The sequence below is a fragment of the Tachysurus fulvidraco genome, chromosome 10, assembly GCF_022655615.1.
Source record: "Tachysurus fulvidraco isolate hzauxx_2018 chromosome 10, HZAU_PFXX_2.0, whole genome shotgun sequence".
Classification (NCBI taxonomy): Eukaryota; Metazoa; Chordata; class Actinopteri; order Siluriformes; family Bagridae; genus Tachysurus; species Tachysurus fulvidraco.
In genome coordinates, this window is record NC_062527.1 from 23,433,598 (window position 1) to 23,453,735 (window position 20,138).

The 20,138-nt window shown below is 40.7% G+C and overlaps 1 protein-coding gene across 1 annotated transcript; it reads right to left on the reverse strand.

The window, feature by feature from the left end:
• Positions 1–1,159: 1,159 nt before the first annotated feature.
• On the reverse strand, positions 1,160–8,384 carry LOC113634387. Its single transcript, XM_027133317.2, has 5 exons — positions 8,232–8,384; positions 6,498–6,581; positions 6,040–6,381; positions 2,959–3,273; positions 1,160–1,707 (listed from the first exon to the last, which is right to left on the reverse strand). The coding sequence occupies exons 1-5, from the start codon at positions 8,248–8,250 to the stop codon at positions 1,631–1,633; spliced, it is 837 nt and encodes a 278-aa protein (XP_026989118.2). The 5' UTR covers positions 8,251–8,384; the 3' UTR covers positions 1,160–1,630.
• Positions 8,385–20,138: the final 11,754 nt, after the last annotated feature.

Below are 20,138 nucleotides of genomic sequence, written 5' to 3' on the forward strand. Positions count from 1 at the left end.
CTGCATTGCCTCAGTTCATGGTCCTAAACACATCTAACAAGTTTTGTATCAGTGTGCAAAGTCGTTGCTGAGATCAGCCTCACTTCCTGATTTTTGTTTTATTTATTTGGCAGCACTAAAGAAAGGCGTTTTTGAATATACAAATTCCTTTGCTATGTCTACAAATTCTGCACTTTAAATAGTTCAAACTCAGTTCATGTTTAAGTATTTTACAGCCTCCCTCCCCGTTTGATGTATTCGCTGTCAGGAGAGTTGGCCCATAATTCATTTGATAAATTTCTTTTATGAGGCTTTAGTTGAAGAAGACTTGCCACATTTGGTGATGATTTGACAAAATTTTTGTATCAAAAAAGTCAAAAATGGCAGAAAGTGATGTGTTATGAACTTGTCTGCAGAATCCAGGGATGTCGGAATCTAAATTTAGGCCCAAATATTACCATTAGGATATCACACGTCTTCAATATCTAAGAGCCATGAGAACTGATAAAGTGTTAACTCTTCACGCTATAACTGAGAAGAGTTAACACTTTATCAGTTCTCATGGCTCTTAGATGTAGACTGAATGAACATCACTCATAATAAACTCACATCAACAGTCAAAAGTAATTCAGGTGATTTATCTGACCACATTGACTAAGTGGAAGTGCATGAATGTGAGCTGAAAACAGTATTAAGACACAGAACTGAGATAAATATGAGCTTTATAATGATCTGTGGAAAACCTTATAATGCACAGTATTAATCGTGCTGTAATGTTTAGTAATGTGCAGCACTTTTCTGTGAACATTGTAACTTTCCAGGTATTTTAAACCTTTAAAATATTATAAACCCTTTATAGCAGGTGTGGGGCAGAGAGGGGCAGGTGAATTACCCTGAGTTACTTTTAACAGACTCTGACACGCATGACTGCTGGGTTTGTGCACCGGCTTCGCACCAATGATTCATAATGTTATAGACACACCCTGATGCCTCAGGCACTACGCTTTCATAAGGACCTGTTTCATGGTCACAGATGAACACACTTTCTGGATTTTACTGTTTAATTTACACTGAAGGAGTAAAATTAAGGAGTGTATCTGGTTAAATGTAAGGAATCTACCATGTGCTCGAAGACAGTGAGGTTAGAATCAGTTGAAATAAAACAACGATGTTACACACCTTCAGTAAACCATTACACATTTATTAAAAGAAAAAATAATAGACACCCAATCAAGCAACAATTCTACACACTGTCACAAAACAAATACACAGAAATATACCAAAGAATAGACTCCCAATTAAAGAACACCTTTAGAGACCTTCACTTAAAAACTCTGGATATATATCAAAGAATAATCTCCCAATTAAACAACACCTTTAGACATTACTCTCACCTTCACTAAAAACAGCACCTATATAGAAGACATACATTCAAATCACTAGCTAATATCATCTGTGGTTTCATGTTCTCTGTAACACTGTAATAATGTCCTCCTGCTCCTCACAGTTGTAGACTTGTTGACAGTGTGGATAAAACACACCGAAATCTTCGCTCGTTTTTTTTTTCTTTCCTTAAACGAGTTTTCTTTAGAAGGCGAATCCCTCGGCTCACAGGAGTTTCTGTACTCACACAGATCACACCGAAGTTTCCTCAACGTGAGAAAATCAAACACATGATGAAGGACATGATGAGGATCAGAGGCTGAGGGCAATTTATTCCTGCTTCACCTGAAAACAGACAAATTATTTATTCTTAATATTCTACAAAAATGAGGTCTAAAAATTTGCAAAGACAAATGAGGATTTAATTTGCCGTTTAGTTAAATATTTGAATTTTATATTTACTTACCTGATTACTAAACTTATTTTAGATCAATTTAAAGAAGAATTTCTCTAATCTTCATACAGTTACAAATATATTTAGCTAAGAACTGCAAACACCTTACAAACACCTTACAAATATAGTATATAGTAATATTCTCTCCTGTCCCGCATTTTAATTGTTTTATCTACTTCTCTTTCTTGCAAATTTTCTTTGATAAACTGAACCCTTTAAATTCTGACACTTATAAAAGGTTCAGCAAATTGTTTTTTATGTTTCATAAAAAAATCATATAAAAATTAAGTTGTATGTAATAAATATATATTAAATATATTAATATTAAAGAAGTATTTATTTGTCAGAGGATATTGAATCATTCTGGCATCTAAAACAGTTCTAAAATCTAATACTATAGTTTTAAATGTTTAGTTACTGTCAGTAAATTAACAAATACATATCATTCTTTTACATGAACAAAGCCTGATTTTACTCGGCTCATGAATTTCTCACAATGTTCGGTCTTTCGCTGGAAGATGAACACATGTCAGTCACACATAAGTAGCAAATTTTGATTATCTTTAACAATATTATTATATTTATTAAGCTCAGTCACACAGTGCCAGGATCTAGCCTGGACATTTTGTGTCACTTGTTAACGTTTTGTGTTCACGTGTCTGTCTATTCCTTCCCGCCTCAGCACACCTGTCCCTTATGTGTCTAATTGTCTTCCTTATTTATTCGTGCCTTTGTTTTGTCTTTGTATGGTCTTCATGTGGCTCTGTGTTGCTTAAGTATTTCTTAAGAAGAACTGGAGTTTTCCAGTGTTTCCCGGGAAAGTTTGGGTTGCATGTTTGTGTTATGTTTTATTTAATAAATCATGTTTTTAGCTGTTGTTTGGGTTTGAATTTTATTCGTGAAGACACCCCTGTTTTCTGACACAAAGATAAATATAAATATTTGATAGCTTTTCATGGAAAATAAACATTAAGTCAAGATGTGCCAAAGATCAAATAAATCTGCATGAAGAAAAACATTTTTCAGGTAGAGAGAGAGCGACGTAATGCTGCAACAGTTGCCTAAATAACAAAAATTAAGCAATGATGTTTACCATGGGGTTGGAACTTGAAATTCAGGTGAATTGAAATTTATCCACTTACCAAAAACTGACAGTTTGACCGTCTGGACCAAGACAGATTTCTGTTTGTTTGTTTGGACCATTGCACTTCTGTAGACAGCAGCATCAGTAACACTGACATTTTTCACCACCAGGGTACATTTTCCTCTAACCAGCTCATCCTTAGAAACATTCAATCGGCCCCCGTATCCAGCACCCACAAATGACTCTTCACCCTTTTGCTCGAACACAATCTCAGAATCAATGTACCACTCAACATGAGGGTCTGTTATGTACAAACCCGTCCATTCACATGGCAGGACAGCTGTGGAACCCACTCGAGCTGATATCTCAACGGCTGCAAAGACAGAAAAAGATTTTATGAAATTATCTTAGTTTAGGACTTTAAAGTTTTTATTTATTATATAGAATCTATATCATCATCCACACATCTACTGAAAATAAGATATAAACCTTAGAAATGTTCATATTCCTGAGAATACATACATACATACTCCATAGTAGCAAAGCAAAAAATAGATTTGTGCTAAAAGAAAAACTGATCACAACTGAGTATTCAGATTCCAAATTGATATTTCAGGCAGCTCATAATCCGTTGGCTTAGAACAGGACGCAGCACTACTGAAAGTCTCATGAACTGTCTATCAGTCTATTGTTTCTATTTCTATTGGTTTCTATTGATTGTGCACTCACAGGTAGTCTGCAGTGTGTTGCAGTGGCCACTCCACATCCAATATGTTCTTATTTACATTCTTAGCCCATCTATTCAGAGTACATGGACACCAGATACAGCTTTGTTCATGTATACGACTGCCAGATGTTTATTCAGTACAGAAATCGTGCAACAATATTCAGCCCGACAGTCTGTTTATTCTCTGGAGCAGAAGTTTATATCACTGTAGTTTTTAATCATGCAAATCTCAAGTCAGTGCTCCCTAAATTCCTTCAGAATGTGGACTTTGCAACGAGTTGTGTTTACACAACCATTGTGCGAAGCCCTGCCGCCTGCTATACGGAGCCCTGCCCCCCCTTCGGCTACTCAGACCACATCTCTGTTATGCTAATTCCAGAATATAGACCACTAGTCAGACCAGTAAATTCTAAACCGGTTCTAAAGCAGGTGAAAACTTGCCTTCTCTTCACTAGCTCCAAAATGGAATTCCAAAATTTGGAATTCTTTACCAACTGAGATAAGGCAAGCAAAATTTCTTGCCATTTTTAAATCTCAGCTTAAAACTTATTTATTTAGGGTAGCTTTTAATTGACTAATTGTAATTTTACATTGTGCTTATTTTATAGTCTATTTTTGTTGCTTTAATTATGTGGTGTATTTTTGTTGTTTTATTTGCATTTTTAAAGCACTTTGAGATGTACTTTTAAAGGCACTATAGAAAATAAAGGTTATTATTATTATTATTATTATTATTATTATTATTATTATTATTATTATTATTATTATTATTATTATTATTATTATTATTATATAAAACTTGGCCAGCAGGAGCTACCTCTGCTCTTCAGGACTGCTTTGAGTGCACTGACTGGAACATCTTCAGGGAGGCTACAACCAACGGCGACACCATTAAGTTGGAGGAGTACACGGCATCAGTGACCAGCTACATCACCAAAAGCATTGATGACATGACCGTCTCCAAGACCATCACCACACACTCCAATCAGAAGCCATGGATGACTGCTAACGTGTGTGTGCTGCTGAGAACTAGAGACCTAGCCTTCAGAACAGGGGACAACTGCCCCGAGCCATCAGAGAGGCAACGCACACACATGCCCAGACAATCCACAGCCACTTCCCGGTCAGCGGAGACACCCGACGCATGTGGCAGGGCAAACAGGCAATCACGAACTACAAGACAACTTCACCTGCCTGTGATAGTGATGCCTCCCTCCCAGATGCGCTGAACGACTTCTGCTAAGTTTGAGGTGCAGAACAACGTAGCGGCAAGGAAGACCATCCCTCCCCCAACGATTAAGTACTCTGTCTATCCACTGCATGAGGAGAACTCTATGCAGAATTAAACCACGGAAAACTGCTGGACCAGACAACATTCCTGTCAGGGTGCTCAGGGAATGTGCATAACAGCTAGCTGATGTCTTCACTGACATATTCAACATTTCCCTGAGCAGACTGAGCAGACTGCTAGACATCAATCAGTCCGGATCAGGAACAGCATCTCAAGAACCACCGCACTGAGCACTGGAGCCCCTCAGTGCCAACAGGCTTTCGTGGAGGTAAATTCGTGGAGGTAAACAGTTTTCCCTGACTTCTCGCTCCTTTTTGTTTTAAAGACTGACATGACAGACAGGGAGCTAGGGGCCCTGTTGTCCCAAGTGGTGAAGGTGGGGAGTGCCCTATGTTGAACATCAGCTGCAAGTACCTGCAAGAGCAGGTACAGCATGATAGAGATGGAGTGTCTGACCATGAAATATGCAGTCCTCACCCACTGACACTATCTGCTGGGACAGGCCTTCACATTATATTTGGACTATGTCCCACTCCAGTGGCTCCAATGCATGAAGAGTGACAACATATAGACCATTGTTGGTATCTGGCACTTCAGCATTTTAAGTGGTTCAGGTGCACAGATAGCTGTGGAGGATTTTCTCTTTCTTTTATGTCCTGTGGTGGAAGTTGGAGTCGACTACAGGCTGTATGGCTCCTACCGAGTTCATATGTCTGTGCTAAATTATATTAATGTCTGTTCTCTGTTGCAGTGAGCTGTGACAGAGATAGAAGTGGGAAATACGAGGGCTGGAGATCTGTGGTGTATCATAGTGATTGTGGACCTTCTGCGAGTTTCTTCAAGCATGATCTCTGTAGCTCAAAAAGATCACCTTATACCAAGGTCCTTCTGTCTAACTGGTCAGATTGATCTCAGTTTTGATACACACCTCTAATCTAACTTCTGACAAGCTTTCTAAAAAATAAAACCTCTGCACTTCTTATTTTTTATGCTTACAGTTACTTTAAATAATGTATTGATGCATCTCTAAAATAGATGTGGTTCCTAATTTCCAGTTTTGTTTTGTCATACAGTGTCACTTCTATAATAAGTCAGTATTTTATACTGAACAATTTACTTACCATAGACTGAGACTCTAACACTGGTAATTACTTTCACATTTGTAGTGTCTTTAGTGTCCACATGTTCCACTGTAAAGGTTTTGTAGAAACGGTCATCAGCGATTTGGATGTTCTTCAATGCCAAGGAACAGTTTCCTTTACGCAGCTCATCCAGAGGAACATCCACACGACCTACATATCCCGAACCTGGAATCGAATCGTTAATGCTTCGCTGAAACACAAGCTCATCGTTCATCTTCCACTGAATAAGTGATGTTTGATTGAACATGCCAGGCAGTTTACACGGCAGGATGACTGTGGAACCCACTGGAGCTGATAGAGTAATCGGAGGATCTGCACTTTCTGTGGGAGAAACATTACAGTCTAAAGGATTTCTAACATTTTACAAAACATTACTGTGATATTTGATTCAATAGAAGGACACTTCTGTCTTCTTGGTGTAGAACCTGGTCACTCACCCACACAGGCACAGACCCATAAGATGGAGATATAAAGGAGGTTCATCATGTCTGGAAGACTTTTGTGGAGTGTTGGCAGATTTTCTGAAACAATCCGAGACAAGTGCTCTGTGTAATCGTGGTAGTTTTGTGCAAAATACATCACTCTTTTTTAGTCACTCTGTGACTGGTCTTATGTTATGTACTGGGATTAGGGTTAGGGTTAGGGCTTGTTTTGCTTGGCAGATACTGGAACTAATTTAATCATTCATTCATTCATTCATTTTCTACCGCTTATCCGGGGAGCTCAGGCGTCTTTGGGCATCGAGGCAGGATACACCCTGGACGGAGTGCCAACCCATCGCAGGGCACACACACACTCTCATTCACTCACACATTATGGACAATTTTCCAGAGATGCCAATCAACCTACCATGCATGTCTTTGGACCGGGGGAGGAAACCGGAGTACCCGGAGGAAACCCCCGAGGCACGGGGAGAACATGCGAACTCCACACACACAAGGCGGAGGCGGGAATCGAACCCCCAACCCTGGAGGTGTGAGGCAAAAGTGCTAACCACTAAGCCACCGTGCCCCCAAACAGGGAATATAATCTAAAGAAATATTAATAAAATTATGTTGAAAGATTAAAATTGCTTCCTAGTTTTCAGCACATTCTGATGTAATAACACACACCTCTGTGGCGAGCAGTGGGACTGAGGGATCAGAGCCCTTAAAGACTCTGGAATTAAAGGTTTATTTAGGACCTGAACACAGGACCTGAACACAGCTTAGAGTTTGATATTAATATGAAGAAAATCTCCTCTTTTCTCAGCACTGCTACAGGGATCAGGATACAAGTTTTAGTGTTTTTACTCAGTATCTGATTGATAAGAGACTCAGTAATATCGTTAGTTCATGCAATATTCATACACACTGAACTTCCTGTCTATGAAAAACAATTTGAACTCAGTGACTGCTGAGAAAAAACATCCAGTTAACCTTCATTAAACAATGTCATGTTTAATCAATTAAAAATCTGCTCAAGGATTGTTGGCATGCCTCTAGAGAAGCTATATGACTCTACTTATTATAATAATTTGCTAAGACTGGCTAATAATATAATTTCTGATCCCAATCATGTTCTGCATAATGAGATCAAATTATTACCATCAAATCGGAGGTACAGAATCCCAAGATTCAAAAAAATGCAATTGAAATACTCCTTTGTGCACCAGGTGATCCTTGAGCTAAATAAGACAATCGTAAATCACAATTTATTTTATTTATTTATTTTTTTTAGTTTGTGGATTATGTGATGTTGTGTAAGAGATGATTGCTGTAAACATAGAAAATATACTGTGATGCAAGAAAAATTTCTGACATGTTCTGACAATAAAGTATTATGTCATGAGCTAAACCCTGCTTTATCACATTACACCATTTCTGCATATTTTAGTTTACACATAAAAAATTTAAGAGGCCACAAAAATTCACATACGAACACGTGACTGTACACAATAATTCGAACAAACGTTGTCAGCTTTCATACAAACACACAAAAATAGAAATGTACAGAGTTTGTTGGTAAATTTAACACACTGATGAATCTGACCGTTATCTGGGATTAGATTAGATTTCTGATATTTAAAAAAAAACTATTAGGTAGATTATAAGGTGGTGTCTATTAAGTAACTGAAAGTACAGTCCACAGATTTAGATAAACATAGAGAAGAATTTAAAACTCAACTTTACCTTGGAGATGGAAAAACATTTCTTTTGATTCACTAGGATTAATACTAAGTATATAAAGAGTATGAGTTTAGGAGGTTCTGCTGTTCACCGCCCTTAACAGTGCCAGTTCAAAACAAGGTCTGCCTGCAGGCTTTTACTCAGTGTTGCCAAACTCCTCCCTGTGAAAAGCTCAAGTAACTCCCTCAAAATCACTCCCAAAAAATTTTTTTTGGAAATACTAAAGTAAAAAATTTTTTTTAGAAATACCAAAGTAAGCTCACTTTATACAGGTCTATGTGTAAAGAAAGACACAATGTACAGAGTAAATAATGAATGTGAGTTTATCTTAAGTACAACAGGAGAGAAAGGTCTTCAATCTCTTTTATGATACCATTGTTTAAAGACAATGCTATAAAGAGTGTATAGTGTTGTTATTAACGTTGTATCTTTGAGCGTCCGAATTCTTTGCGTGTACAAATCATACTAGACCGATAAAGCTGATTCTGATCTTATGTTGATTTTTTTGTGTTTACTTTTCTGTTCAGTGTTTTTACAGTGTTGTAAAATTGTATGCTTGGTAGTCAATAAATATTTATTTAAATCTGACATCTTAACACAAAGTATGGCATGTCAGTATTTGCTAAAAGCTTTTTTTTTGCATTTCCTATAACAAGTTATAGCTAATCTAATACAGATACTTTTAACCAGATTCCTCTGAAATGCTGCAGACCAATGACAAGTTTCAGGCTTCGCTGCTGCGTGATCATGAGGCAGTTCAGGGTCTGCGGTGAACATGAGCTCACACGACTCTTGGGTGTGGCCATTGTGCCATTGATCATAAATGTGAGCTCACTGTGGCTACTCATTGTATATTTGTTTTTTTTTGGTTTTTTTTTGTGTTAATCAGCAAAAATACCTACAAAAATCACCAAAAAATATTTAAATATAGCCAAAAAAGCTCCTTGTCACAAAACATGTCGCAATATAATAAACATCTCAGAGACAATGACAAATCACTACATTTGGTGACCTAATACATGCCTACAGTTCATTACTATGCTATTCATCCTAAAGCGAATGTTTCATAGACAGTTGATGGTAAAGTTGATTAGAATTTTGAGCGAGCAGGACTAACAGGGTAGCGTGTTTACATATCCTCATTCTGCCTCAGGTTTCTCTGGGTTTCTTTGTGGTTTCTGTCTCTCACGCAATCTGTGAATACATTACATTATATCTAGATTCTCACGTACAAATAAATCATCACTGCACAGTATAATGACTCGCATATGCTTTTTTTATTGGCTTTTCAGATGTTTCAGAAGCTTACACAAAAGATTTATTTAAACACAGAGCTGATCTGTAACTGTACCAGAAACCAGTCAGTGTCTCTCAGGCAGCTCTGAGGTTTAATAACGTTTGTACAGATATCTGTATGACCGTAGCAGCATCTCAATAAAGTCTCTGTAATAAAAATAAGGATTCATTATTTTAATAATAATTAAACATTGTGTGTGTTTACACCAAACCAGTTTTCATTAAATAACTAAATTCATCAAGTCAGAAACACTATTTCATGCATTTGTTACAACTAGGTTGGATTATTGTAATGCTTTACTGTCTGGATGTTCCAGTAGGAGCACAAACAAGCTCCAGTTAGTCCAGAACACAGCAGCTAGAGTTCTAACTAGAACCAGAAGATATGAACAGATCACCTCTATCTTATCCTCACTGCATTCATGTTGTTCCCTTAAAAAGGGAAAAAGTAACGGGAGAAGGTTGAAGAAACACACACACACAAGCAGCTCTTGCCTTCACTCATCTGTATTGAATGAGCTTTTAACAATGTATATAAGAAAACATACATTTCAACATTCGTGCACTCATCAGATTTGGAACCAAAGTTACAAGCACCTTCTTAATGCTTTCTAAATTATCCTTTTAAATAAATTAGCATATTAAATGTAAATTGTTTTAAGCAAAGTTATCAAATGACATTTTAAATGAGTTCTCACATAACACTAAAATTAATTATACTGTTAACAGTATTAGGACTGTCAAGTGTCACGCATTGAGAGTGACAGTCACACATTTTGGTCTTTTCTCACGCTCTCCCGCCACACGTCGTATTTCTCACGCAGGAAAACTTTTTGACTATTTATCATATATTTAATAAGCCGCAGCGCCTAAAATGTATCAGTCCGCACCGCTGTCTCTATAGCCCCGTTCACACTACAGGTAAAAGTGGCCCAAATCTGATTTTTTTGGGGGTCAAGTGACCAGGACTTCTTCAGGAGTAGTGTGAACACTCAAATCTAGCCCAGATCTGATTTTTTTCAAATCAGATTTAGACCACTTCCATATGTGGTCCTGAATCAGACCCAAATCTGATTTTTTCCAATGTGGCCGCAGTGTGAACAACCAAGGCGGATTTGATGCGACTTTTACATCAATCTACATCGACATCGCCGGCGAGTACGCACACAAACGTGACTACCCCTACAAAATGGATCAAATAATCAAAAATGATATCGACATCACTATTGTATCTGGGTAAGATTTAAAGCAACAACCAATGAAAAAAAAATATATATTCATTAGCGAGGGTATTTTCGATGGTCGGTTAACACGAAACAGTCATGACCCTAAACATGTCTGGGCTTGAGCCGAACTGTTTTATATGGGAGCAACATTACAAATGATAAAGGGGTCCAAAAAGGCAACAAACACTCACAATAAACACCACCAGTCATAATCTCTCTCTCTCTCTCTCTCTCTCTCTCTCTCTCTCTCTCTCTCTCTCTCTCGCACACACACAAATTATTAATACTTTGTATTTGGTTAAAACAATTTATTTATTTATTTATTTATTTGGGGGGGGGGGGGGTCGCTGCTGTCTTCAAAACTTGAGAGCCCTGCAGTATTCATTGTCTCAGCATGACATGGGCTCACCCTTCTAGTGTTAGATACACAAACTTTACAGTAAAAATATGTGAACGTAGCAGTGACTAGGAACTCTTTAAACAATGCAAAACATCTCTTTTACTCATATAAAACCACAATAACATAACGAAGTGTTGTTATGTTTTAACATGGTGTTAAAATCTACATTGCTTTATGAATGGTAACTACCTTAAAAAGGGAAAAAGTAACAGAAGTATGAAGTAACACACACACACACACACACACACACACACACACACACACACACACACACACACACACACACACACACACACACACACACACACAAGGCTCTTACCTTCACTCGTCTGTAATGAATGTGGAAGAGGCGCGCGCACAAGCAACCCCCCCCCCCCCCTACAGAAGCCCCGAGGCATCACCAACACATCGACAAATAATCAACCCAGACAGACCACCAGGGGGCAGTTCTAGACCTTTATTAGGGTGGATTCAGCCCCGTCTGTGATCTCAGCCACTCTACAACTAAAAGTATAATTTTTACTTTCAGGAATAAAGAATAAAAATGACGTTAAAATGCAGGACATGTCGTCGATGGGAAAGAAAATTATTTATCAGTTTGATCCAAGAGAGATTTTTTTACGTTGCTTTTACACGCGCGTGTGTTGTAGTGTTTCAAAAGGGCGTCTTCAGCTGTCTGCTTTATCTTATCGGAGAAGCTCAGAGTCAGTCAGAGCTGGAGGCGTTTATCTATAACGTTAACGAAAGACGCAAAGACGGCAACCAAAAGCAGTGAAATGTCACTATTCTTATTACCAGAGTTGTAGCACAAACACAATATTAATGCAAACAATCCAATCAATACTAAAAAAAATAACATTTATTGATTTGGTCTTTGTCTTGTGAACATGTTATTTTATTAATGACTGCATTCATTGGACACACTGTTTGTATAGAATGCACACATACATGAACTGATCTGATTTGAGACTGGCATCATTACATCATGCATAAAATTTTGACATTTATTAATACTATAACTTTGGGCTTACTATGTATTTATATAATATATAATATAAAACTTACTGAGGGCTAAGCCCAACTAAAGATGAAATCCTAGAACCACCCCTGCAGACAAGGATCAGCATTATCTGCATCCCACTTCTTAATATTACTCGATGTCTAATTTTTAATAGTGACAAACTTAATACACATTCTAATATAACCATTAATATAACAGACTATTGTAAATTAAATAATGAGTTAGGAACACACTTGTCATATTCGCTCCCAGTCAAGTTACACATTGATTATAAAATACTATTACTAACCTATAAAGCACTTAATGGTGTTGTGCTACAGTACCTGAGAGATAGAAGTTTTTTTTTTTATGATCCGTCACACCTACTTTGATTACAAGCTGCAGGATACAGTATGTGTTTGTACCATTAAGTACTACAGTCTGTAGCAGGGGGCAGAGTTTTTTTTTTACAGAGCACCACAATTATGGAACAGACTTCCAATTAGTGTTTGGGACTCAAACACAGTCTCAATGTTCAAATCCAGGCTAAAAACACATTTGTTTACTTTAGCTTTTTATGAATAGCGTGTCTCAGATCTGGAGGGTTCTTGGGCATAGAGTGTTTGGTGAACTGGGATGATTGGATGCTATCTTCTGACCACTCTCACAAGTCACTCAGGCTTGCTCTTTCTTTATATCCCAGGAAGCTCTCAGGCTCTCTCTCACCTTTTAGTTATGATATAGGTTGTGAGTTCAAATCCCAGGACCACCAAGCCACCACTGCTGGGCCCCTGAGCAAGGCCCTTAACCCTCAATTGATCAGTTGTATAAAATTAAATGTAAGTCACTTCGGATAAGGGATTCTGCCAAATGCCATAAATGTTAAATTGATTTGAATTAAATACTTGACATTCATTTACAATTTTATTTTAAGAATAAACATTAGTTGCATAGATAAATATGAACAAGGACAGCAGTCTAGTCTAGTGTAAGGTCAAAGCAGATGCATGTATATCACAGACTTTCCCTGGAGTAGCTTACAGCTTGCTAGCTAATGGTGATAAGATTGACTTTTGTCTAGTTAAAGTCCTCATGAGTGCACAAACTTTAAAATGGCTCATCTAGACCCAAAAAATATAGCTATGAATATTTTATTATTATTACAGAAGCCATTTCAATATTTTATCAGCTCACATGGCTCTTGGATGAAGACCACTCACTCTAATATCACGCTACACATCAGCAGTGAAAAAAACTACATTTTCATAGGAAGCTATTGAGGAAATATTGAGGTTTGTAGTTAAAACCTGCAGCTCCTCATCTCCTGTAGCAGGAAGTGCACAAAAATGTCTCTGGAGTTACAGTTTATTATCATGTAACTAATACATATATTGATTGCATTCCACTATGTCTAGCTGACCTGAGCAGTGTTTTGACAGTGTGCCAAACTCACACTGCTGTTTTCAGCTATTGATTTGGATAATGAGTTCTGGTTTGTTCCCTTTCAGAGACAGCCGTGGTTAGTGTTTTTACAGAGTGCTTTGACATCTCTATCAATGAAACAACAACACTGGTTCACTAGGACACATACTTAGGAAACCGTCACCAAAAAACTCTTATAGTATCTTTATATTAAAATTAAAAAAAATGGAGGATTTCACCTGTAATTTGGCAACAGCCAGTAACTCAACTGTTCAGACATCTAGGGGAAGTTAATTCCACCACCTCGATGCCAGAACAGTGAAGAATACCTACCTCCACCTACTAGGAGTGTACCTACCTTTTACCCTGAGAGATGGTGGAACCAGTGGAGCAGTGCTGGTAGGTTTGAGGGAGCGAGGTACAGTGTGAGGACTGATAAGAGCTTTGAGGTAAGAGGGAGTTGGTGCGTTCTTGACTTTTACTCTGATGTATGTGTATGTGATACTCTGATATGTGTATGTGACAAATAAAATTGGATTTGATTTGGTGTATGAGCTACCTGAAGGCAGTGCAGAATGCATGATGGTAAATTTATACTCTTAACTCTAATAATCTTAACACTCTTTGTTCTAGAAAGAGGACCAGTAAAACATAATTAGTGTCACGAAGTGACACGGTGAGACAGAGGCGAGTGAGGATCCAAATGCAGTTTAAAGGTTTTTACTAAACAAAACACAAACAAACAGGCAGGCAACGCGGAACAAACAGGAAACGGGAACATGGACATGCACACACCAACAACGACCAACAACATTGAAGTGAACAGACAGAGTATATATAGTGAACGAGAACCAATCACAAAACAGAGACAGACAAGGACTAAGACAAAACACCTGGGGAAGAGAATTAATGTAATTAGTGTCCATGGTAACAGATAGGTGGGCGGGGTCAACAATTAACATCAGGGAGAGACGACAGACAGAAACAAGGGGAAAACACAGACAGACACATTACAGAGCCCCCCCCCTACGAGCGGCTTCCAGACGCTCCCAAGTCCACAAAACCCAGTTCAGGCGGGTGGAGCGAAGGCGCAACCAGGGTGGGAGGGCGGGTCGGGTTCGTGTAGTGGTGGCGCCCGCCGAGCAGGAGGCCGGGGTGGCGCCAGCCGAGCCGGAGGCCGGGGCGGCGCCGGCAGAGCAGGAGGCCGGGGCGGCGCCGGCAGAGCCGGAGGCCGGGGCGGCGCCGGCAGAGCAGGAGGCCGGGGCGGCGCCGGCAGAGCAGGAGGCCGGGGCGGCGCCGGCAGAGCAGGAGGCCGGGGCGGCGCCGGCAGAGCAGGAGGCCGGGGCGGCGCCGGCAGAGCAGGAGGCCGGGGCGGCGCCGGCAGAGCAGGAGGCCGGGGCGGCGCCGGCAGAGCAGGAGGCCGGGGCGGCGCCGGCAGAGCAGGAGGCCGGGGCGGCGCCGGCAGAGCAGGAGGCCGGGGCGGCGCCGGCAGAGCAGGAGGCCAGGGCGGCGCCGGGAGAACAGGAGGCCAGGGTGGTGCCGGAGGCAGAGCCAGAGACCAGAGCAGGACCGGAGACCAGGGTGGTGCTGGAGGCGGAGCCAGAGACCGGAACGGAGTTGGCAGCCAGGGTGGTGCTTTGGGCCTATGAACAGGGACAGGAGGTAGAAGGGCTGGCAAGTCCAGCGAAGCAAAACACAGGAAAACAGAAACATGCATAGGTTCAGGCCAGGCAGAGAGTTCAGGTAGTTTGGGTGTCATGATGTCGACCGCGTCCTCTGACTCAGTCATTTCGGTCGACCCGGCCGATTCGGCTGGTTCCTTCGGCTCGGCTGGTTCCTTCGGCTCGGCCGGTTTCTTCGACCCGGTCGGTTCCGCCGACCCGGTCGGTTCCGCAGGTTCCGTCGACCCGGACGGTTCCGTCGACCCGGACGGTTCGGCAGGTTCCTTCGGCCCGGTCGGTTCCGTCGACCCGGACGGTTCGGCAGGTTCCTTCGACCCGGTCGGTTCCGTCGACCCGGTCGGTTCGGCAGGTTCCTTCGACCCGGTCGGTTCCTTCGACCCAGTCGGTTCCGTCGACCCGGTCGGTTCGGCAGGTTCCGTCGACCCGGTCGGTTCCGTCGACCCGGTCGGTTCGGCAGGTTCCATCGACCCGGCAGGTTCCGTCGACCCGGTCGGTTCGGCAGGTTCCATCGACCCGGCAGGTTCCGTCGACCCGGTCGGTTCGGCAGGTTCCATCGACCCGGCAGGTTCCGTCGACCCGGTCGGTTCCGGCAACCCGGCTGGTTCCGGCAACCCGGCTGGTCCAGCTGGCGGCTTAGGGATGCCGGCCGCCCGAGCCGACCTCATCAGGGTATCCGCCAGTTTGGAGACCAGCCGGTTAGCACGGACCTCAGCCGAGCTCGCCGGTACGGTAGCCATGGGAACTGGCTCAATCACGGATGTGCACGGGACTGGTCTGGGCGGAGGCACTGTGGAGAATTCGGGCGTCCGTGGCTGATTCCACTCTGTGGCCCACGGATCCCGATGCTTGCTGCCCCCCCCCAAAAAATACTTACGGCCGGCTTCCGTCTCTACAGTGCTCAAGGTTAGCGTGGACCCGTCCAGGAGCAATGCCAGGTTGACGAACTCTGAGAATGTTTTGATCTCCCGGGTAGACGGCATCAGATACCGCAGTATCTCCCTTAGTCCATGCTTAAAAATGTCTTTTAGGGCCTTCTCCCCAAAGTTGACCTCATTGCATAGGTCCACGAATACCTCCGTATACTCCTCAACTGGGGCGTCCTCCTGACGTAGGCAAAACAGGAGTTCTGCTGGATCCATTGGAGGTTGGTCGTTCTGTCACGAAGTGACACGGTGAGACAGAGGCGAGTGAGGATCCAAATGCAGTTTAAAGGTTTTTACTAAACAAAACACAAACAAACAGGCAGGCAACGCGGAACAAACAGGAAACGGGAACATGGACATGCACACACCAACAACGACCAACAACATTGAAGTGAACAGACAGAGTATATATGGTGAACGAGAACCAATCACAAAACAGAGACAGACAAGGACTAAGACAAAACACCTGGGGAAGAGAATTAATGTAATTAGTGTCCATGGTAACAGATAGGTGGGCGGGGTCAACAATTAACATCAGGGAGAGACGACAGACAGAAACAAGGGGAAAACACAGACAGACACATTACAATTAGAAGTTTGTGTTACCCCTTTTTACTCTTCCAGAACCTGACATGCATGACTGCAAGATTTGTTAGCCAACCTCATCCCACTGATTTATAATGTTGTAGACACGACCTGATGCATCATACACTCAGATTAGTGCTGCAGATTTATTTTCATAATCTAGGATCTGTTTCATTCATGTTACGAATAAACACATTTTAGAGTTTACTGTTCAATTTACAGACACAGAACAACTTGTTGACAATAAAACTGGATGCACAGTACACAGGTTTTACATGAGCAAGGCCCTTAACCCTCAATTGATCATTCATTCATTCATTCATTTTCTACCGCTTTATCCGAACTACTCGGGTCACGGGGAGCCTGTGCCTATCCCAGGCGTCATCGGGCATCGAGGCAGGATACACCCTGGACGGAGTGCCAACCCATTGCAGGGCACACACACACTCTCATTCACTCACACATTCACACACTACGGACAATTTTCCAGAGATGCCAATCAACCTACCATGCATGTCTTTGGACTGGGGGAGGAAACCGGAGTACCCGGAGGAAACCCCCGAGGCACGGGGAGAACATGCAAACTCCGCACACACAAGGCGGAGGCGGGAATCGAACCCCGGCCCTGGAGGTGTGAGGCAAACGTGCTACCCACTAAGCCACCGTGCCCCCCCTCAATTGATCAGTTGTATAAAATTAAATAAAATGTAAGTCACTTGGGATAAGGGATACTGCCAAATGCCATAAATGTTAAATTGATTTGCATTAAATACTTGACATTCATTTACAAATTTAAATGATGAAAGAGAATCAATATTACGGAGCTCAGATGGAAGTGAGTTCCAGAGCTGAGGTGCGGAGTAACTGAAAGCTCTGTTCCCCATCGTTACAAGACGGACAGAGGGAACAATGAAATGAGTGGAAGAAGAAGACCTAAGAGTGCGAGTTGGTTTTGGAGTATGAAGAAGATCAAGAAGATATGAAGGTGCAAGATTGTGGATAGCTTTAAATGTTAAAATGTCCAACTCCAGCTCCATGTCCAACATTCTGCTAACAGTATACTCACTCTCCCTCCTCTGAACATGTCCAAACCATCTTAATCTGGCCTCCCTAACTTTGTCCCCCAAACGTCCAACATGAGCTGCCTCTCTGATGTACTCGTTCCTAAACAATACAACAGAGAAATCAGGCTCACAAATAATAATAAAGATGGAAATCATGCAAACATAATATCTGTAAACCTACTAATTTATGGGTAATGAAGTGCACTTAAAAACGGTGATGCAGTCTGCAGAGGATTGTGGGAAATGTAGTATAAAGGAAAAAGGAAAAACGTCTAATTCACAAGAATGAATGACAGATACAAGTCCTGCACAGTGCCCAGAGGGATTTTGAGCCATTTCTCCAACAGAACAGTGGCCAATTTATTTTTGTGGAGGTTTCCTGACCTGCTCCTGTAAAACACCCCAAAGTGGTGTTGGTCTGATAGAATGATTCAGTAGTCTGTGGCAGTGAGGCATCACTCTATAAGTAGTTTGTTTAGGGAATGCCATGATAATGGCTCACCTCAAACAAAGTTAATGGGACAAAATAAAGTATATGAAGCAATAATTAACCTGTGCTGTAATGTAGATGTGACAAAAATAAAGGCTTCATTTTATAAATCTGTTAGTAACTAGCACGTATCTCCTATATAGCACACACACATACTTGCACACACTCATGCACACAAACTATTATTTATTATTATTACATTTTAAAAAAGTAAAGATTTAGTAAAAAGAAACTCCCTTGTAATAAAACTTCAGTAGCAGTACATTATATTAATTTATATAACTGAGAGGAGCTGAACCCAGGTTCCTCCTCAACTATAAAGTTCCTACACATGACATCAGCCATTGTACATACTGTGTCCACTGCTGCAATGGAAACACAACAAAACACATCAAAATAAAACAACAAATAAAAATATAAAAGTAAAAATTCCTGCTGTTCTCAGTTCATTATTTAGTGTAACATCACATGACCAAGACCAAGTCAGGTTAGAAAGAAGAGTAACTGATGGTCCATGATGTGTGATCTGAGAGTTCTGCAGTAAATCAGAAGATCCTGACATGGTGATGAAGCTCCAGAGATGAACATCAGCTCAGTGGCTCAGGGATGAAGTTTAAGATGATCTGAAATCCATGATGAGATCAGAGCAGACCATCTGAGAGAGGAAAGGAGAGGAGAAGGTGGTGAAAAAAACAACTTTATACCATGTAAAAAATGCCATTCATCTCTAAAGAAAAGAGATATTAAAAAGAAAAGAAAAGAAATAAATACTTGGTGCCACCTTGTGTTGGTCATTAACTCTGTGGTTGTGTGTCGACTGCTGTGTACGTCACACTGTCCAGGTCTGTTCTGGCCCTTATGTCATGCAGCTCAGTCTCATGATGAACATTTTCATCCTGTAGAGAGATTCAGATTCAGATGATGAAGCAGCAAGTGACTCAAGAAAGTTAAATAAAGTACCACAGAATGACCAGAAGTTTAAAGTTAAAAAAAAACTTTGAGGTTTCTTCTGACCAAAGTTCCTGATCTTGTCTAATGTACCTTTAAAATGACAGTAACACAAAGTAGACAGGGAGAGTTGCCATGTTTCTGTAAACTCCCCACCTGAACTACAACCAAAACCCAAATGTATTCTTCTGTTTAACAACAAAAAAGTGGTTACAATTTAATTTATCTTTTTTTTTTTTTTTTGAATGTTTTCGTACCCGTTCAGTGGAGTTTCTGGCACGTCGGCGACCTGATGATAGTTGATGATTTTCCATTTTCAGAAACATAAGAGAAAAATTATAATATTAGACACATGTTAAAATTATAAATTTAGACACATGTTAAACACAATTACCACAAAAATTCTCTCTGATTCTTTCAGACATTAAACTTACAATTTTAACCAGTTTTACCTTTCACACAGCAGTAGTACACAGACACAAAGATGATGATGAAGATGATGAAGATTACGATCCCAACATATAAAATAATCCACTTCATCTCTGATGAAGGTTCTCTCTCATTAACACTGTGGTCTAAAACACACATTAAACCACACAGAGATATCAGTACAGCGCTGAGGAAAACATGTCCTCGAAGAAAATCTATCAAACATCAGACTACATTTACTGATATTGTTCAGTGTTTTTCAGCCATACATGCAGATGATGTCATCACTGATCCTTAAATAATAATCAGTGTTGTGCTGCTATAATAATATGAAGTGTTTTATTAAAGTTTATCCAGGAACAATAAGAGATGTTTTGAACTGGAGCTCACACCAGATTAAGAAAAGCCCTGTACTTTAGACACACCCCCTTGTCATGTCAATAAA

What these genes read in the sequence shown, in the direction of transcription:
- LOC113634387 (XM_027133317.2), bottom strand. An exon ending in ATGGGTCTGTGCCTGTGTGG is followed by an intron (nt 6,382 to 6,497) that starts GTGAGTGACCAG and finishes TTTCTCCCACAG; the next exon opens with AAAGTGCAGATCCTCCGATT. An exon ending in GGTCAAACTGTCAGTTTTTG is followed by an intron (nt 1,708 to 2,958) that starts GTAAGTGGATAA and finishes GTCTGTTTTCAG; the next exon opens with GTGAAGCAGGAATAAATTGC.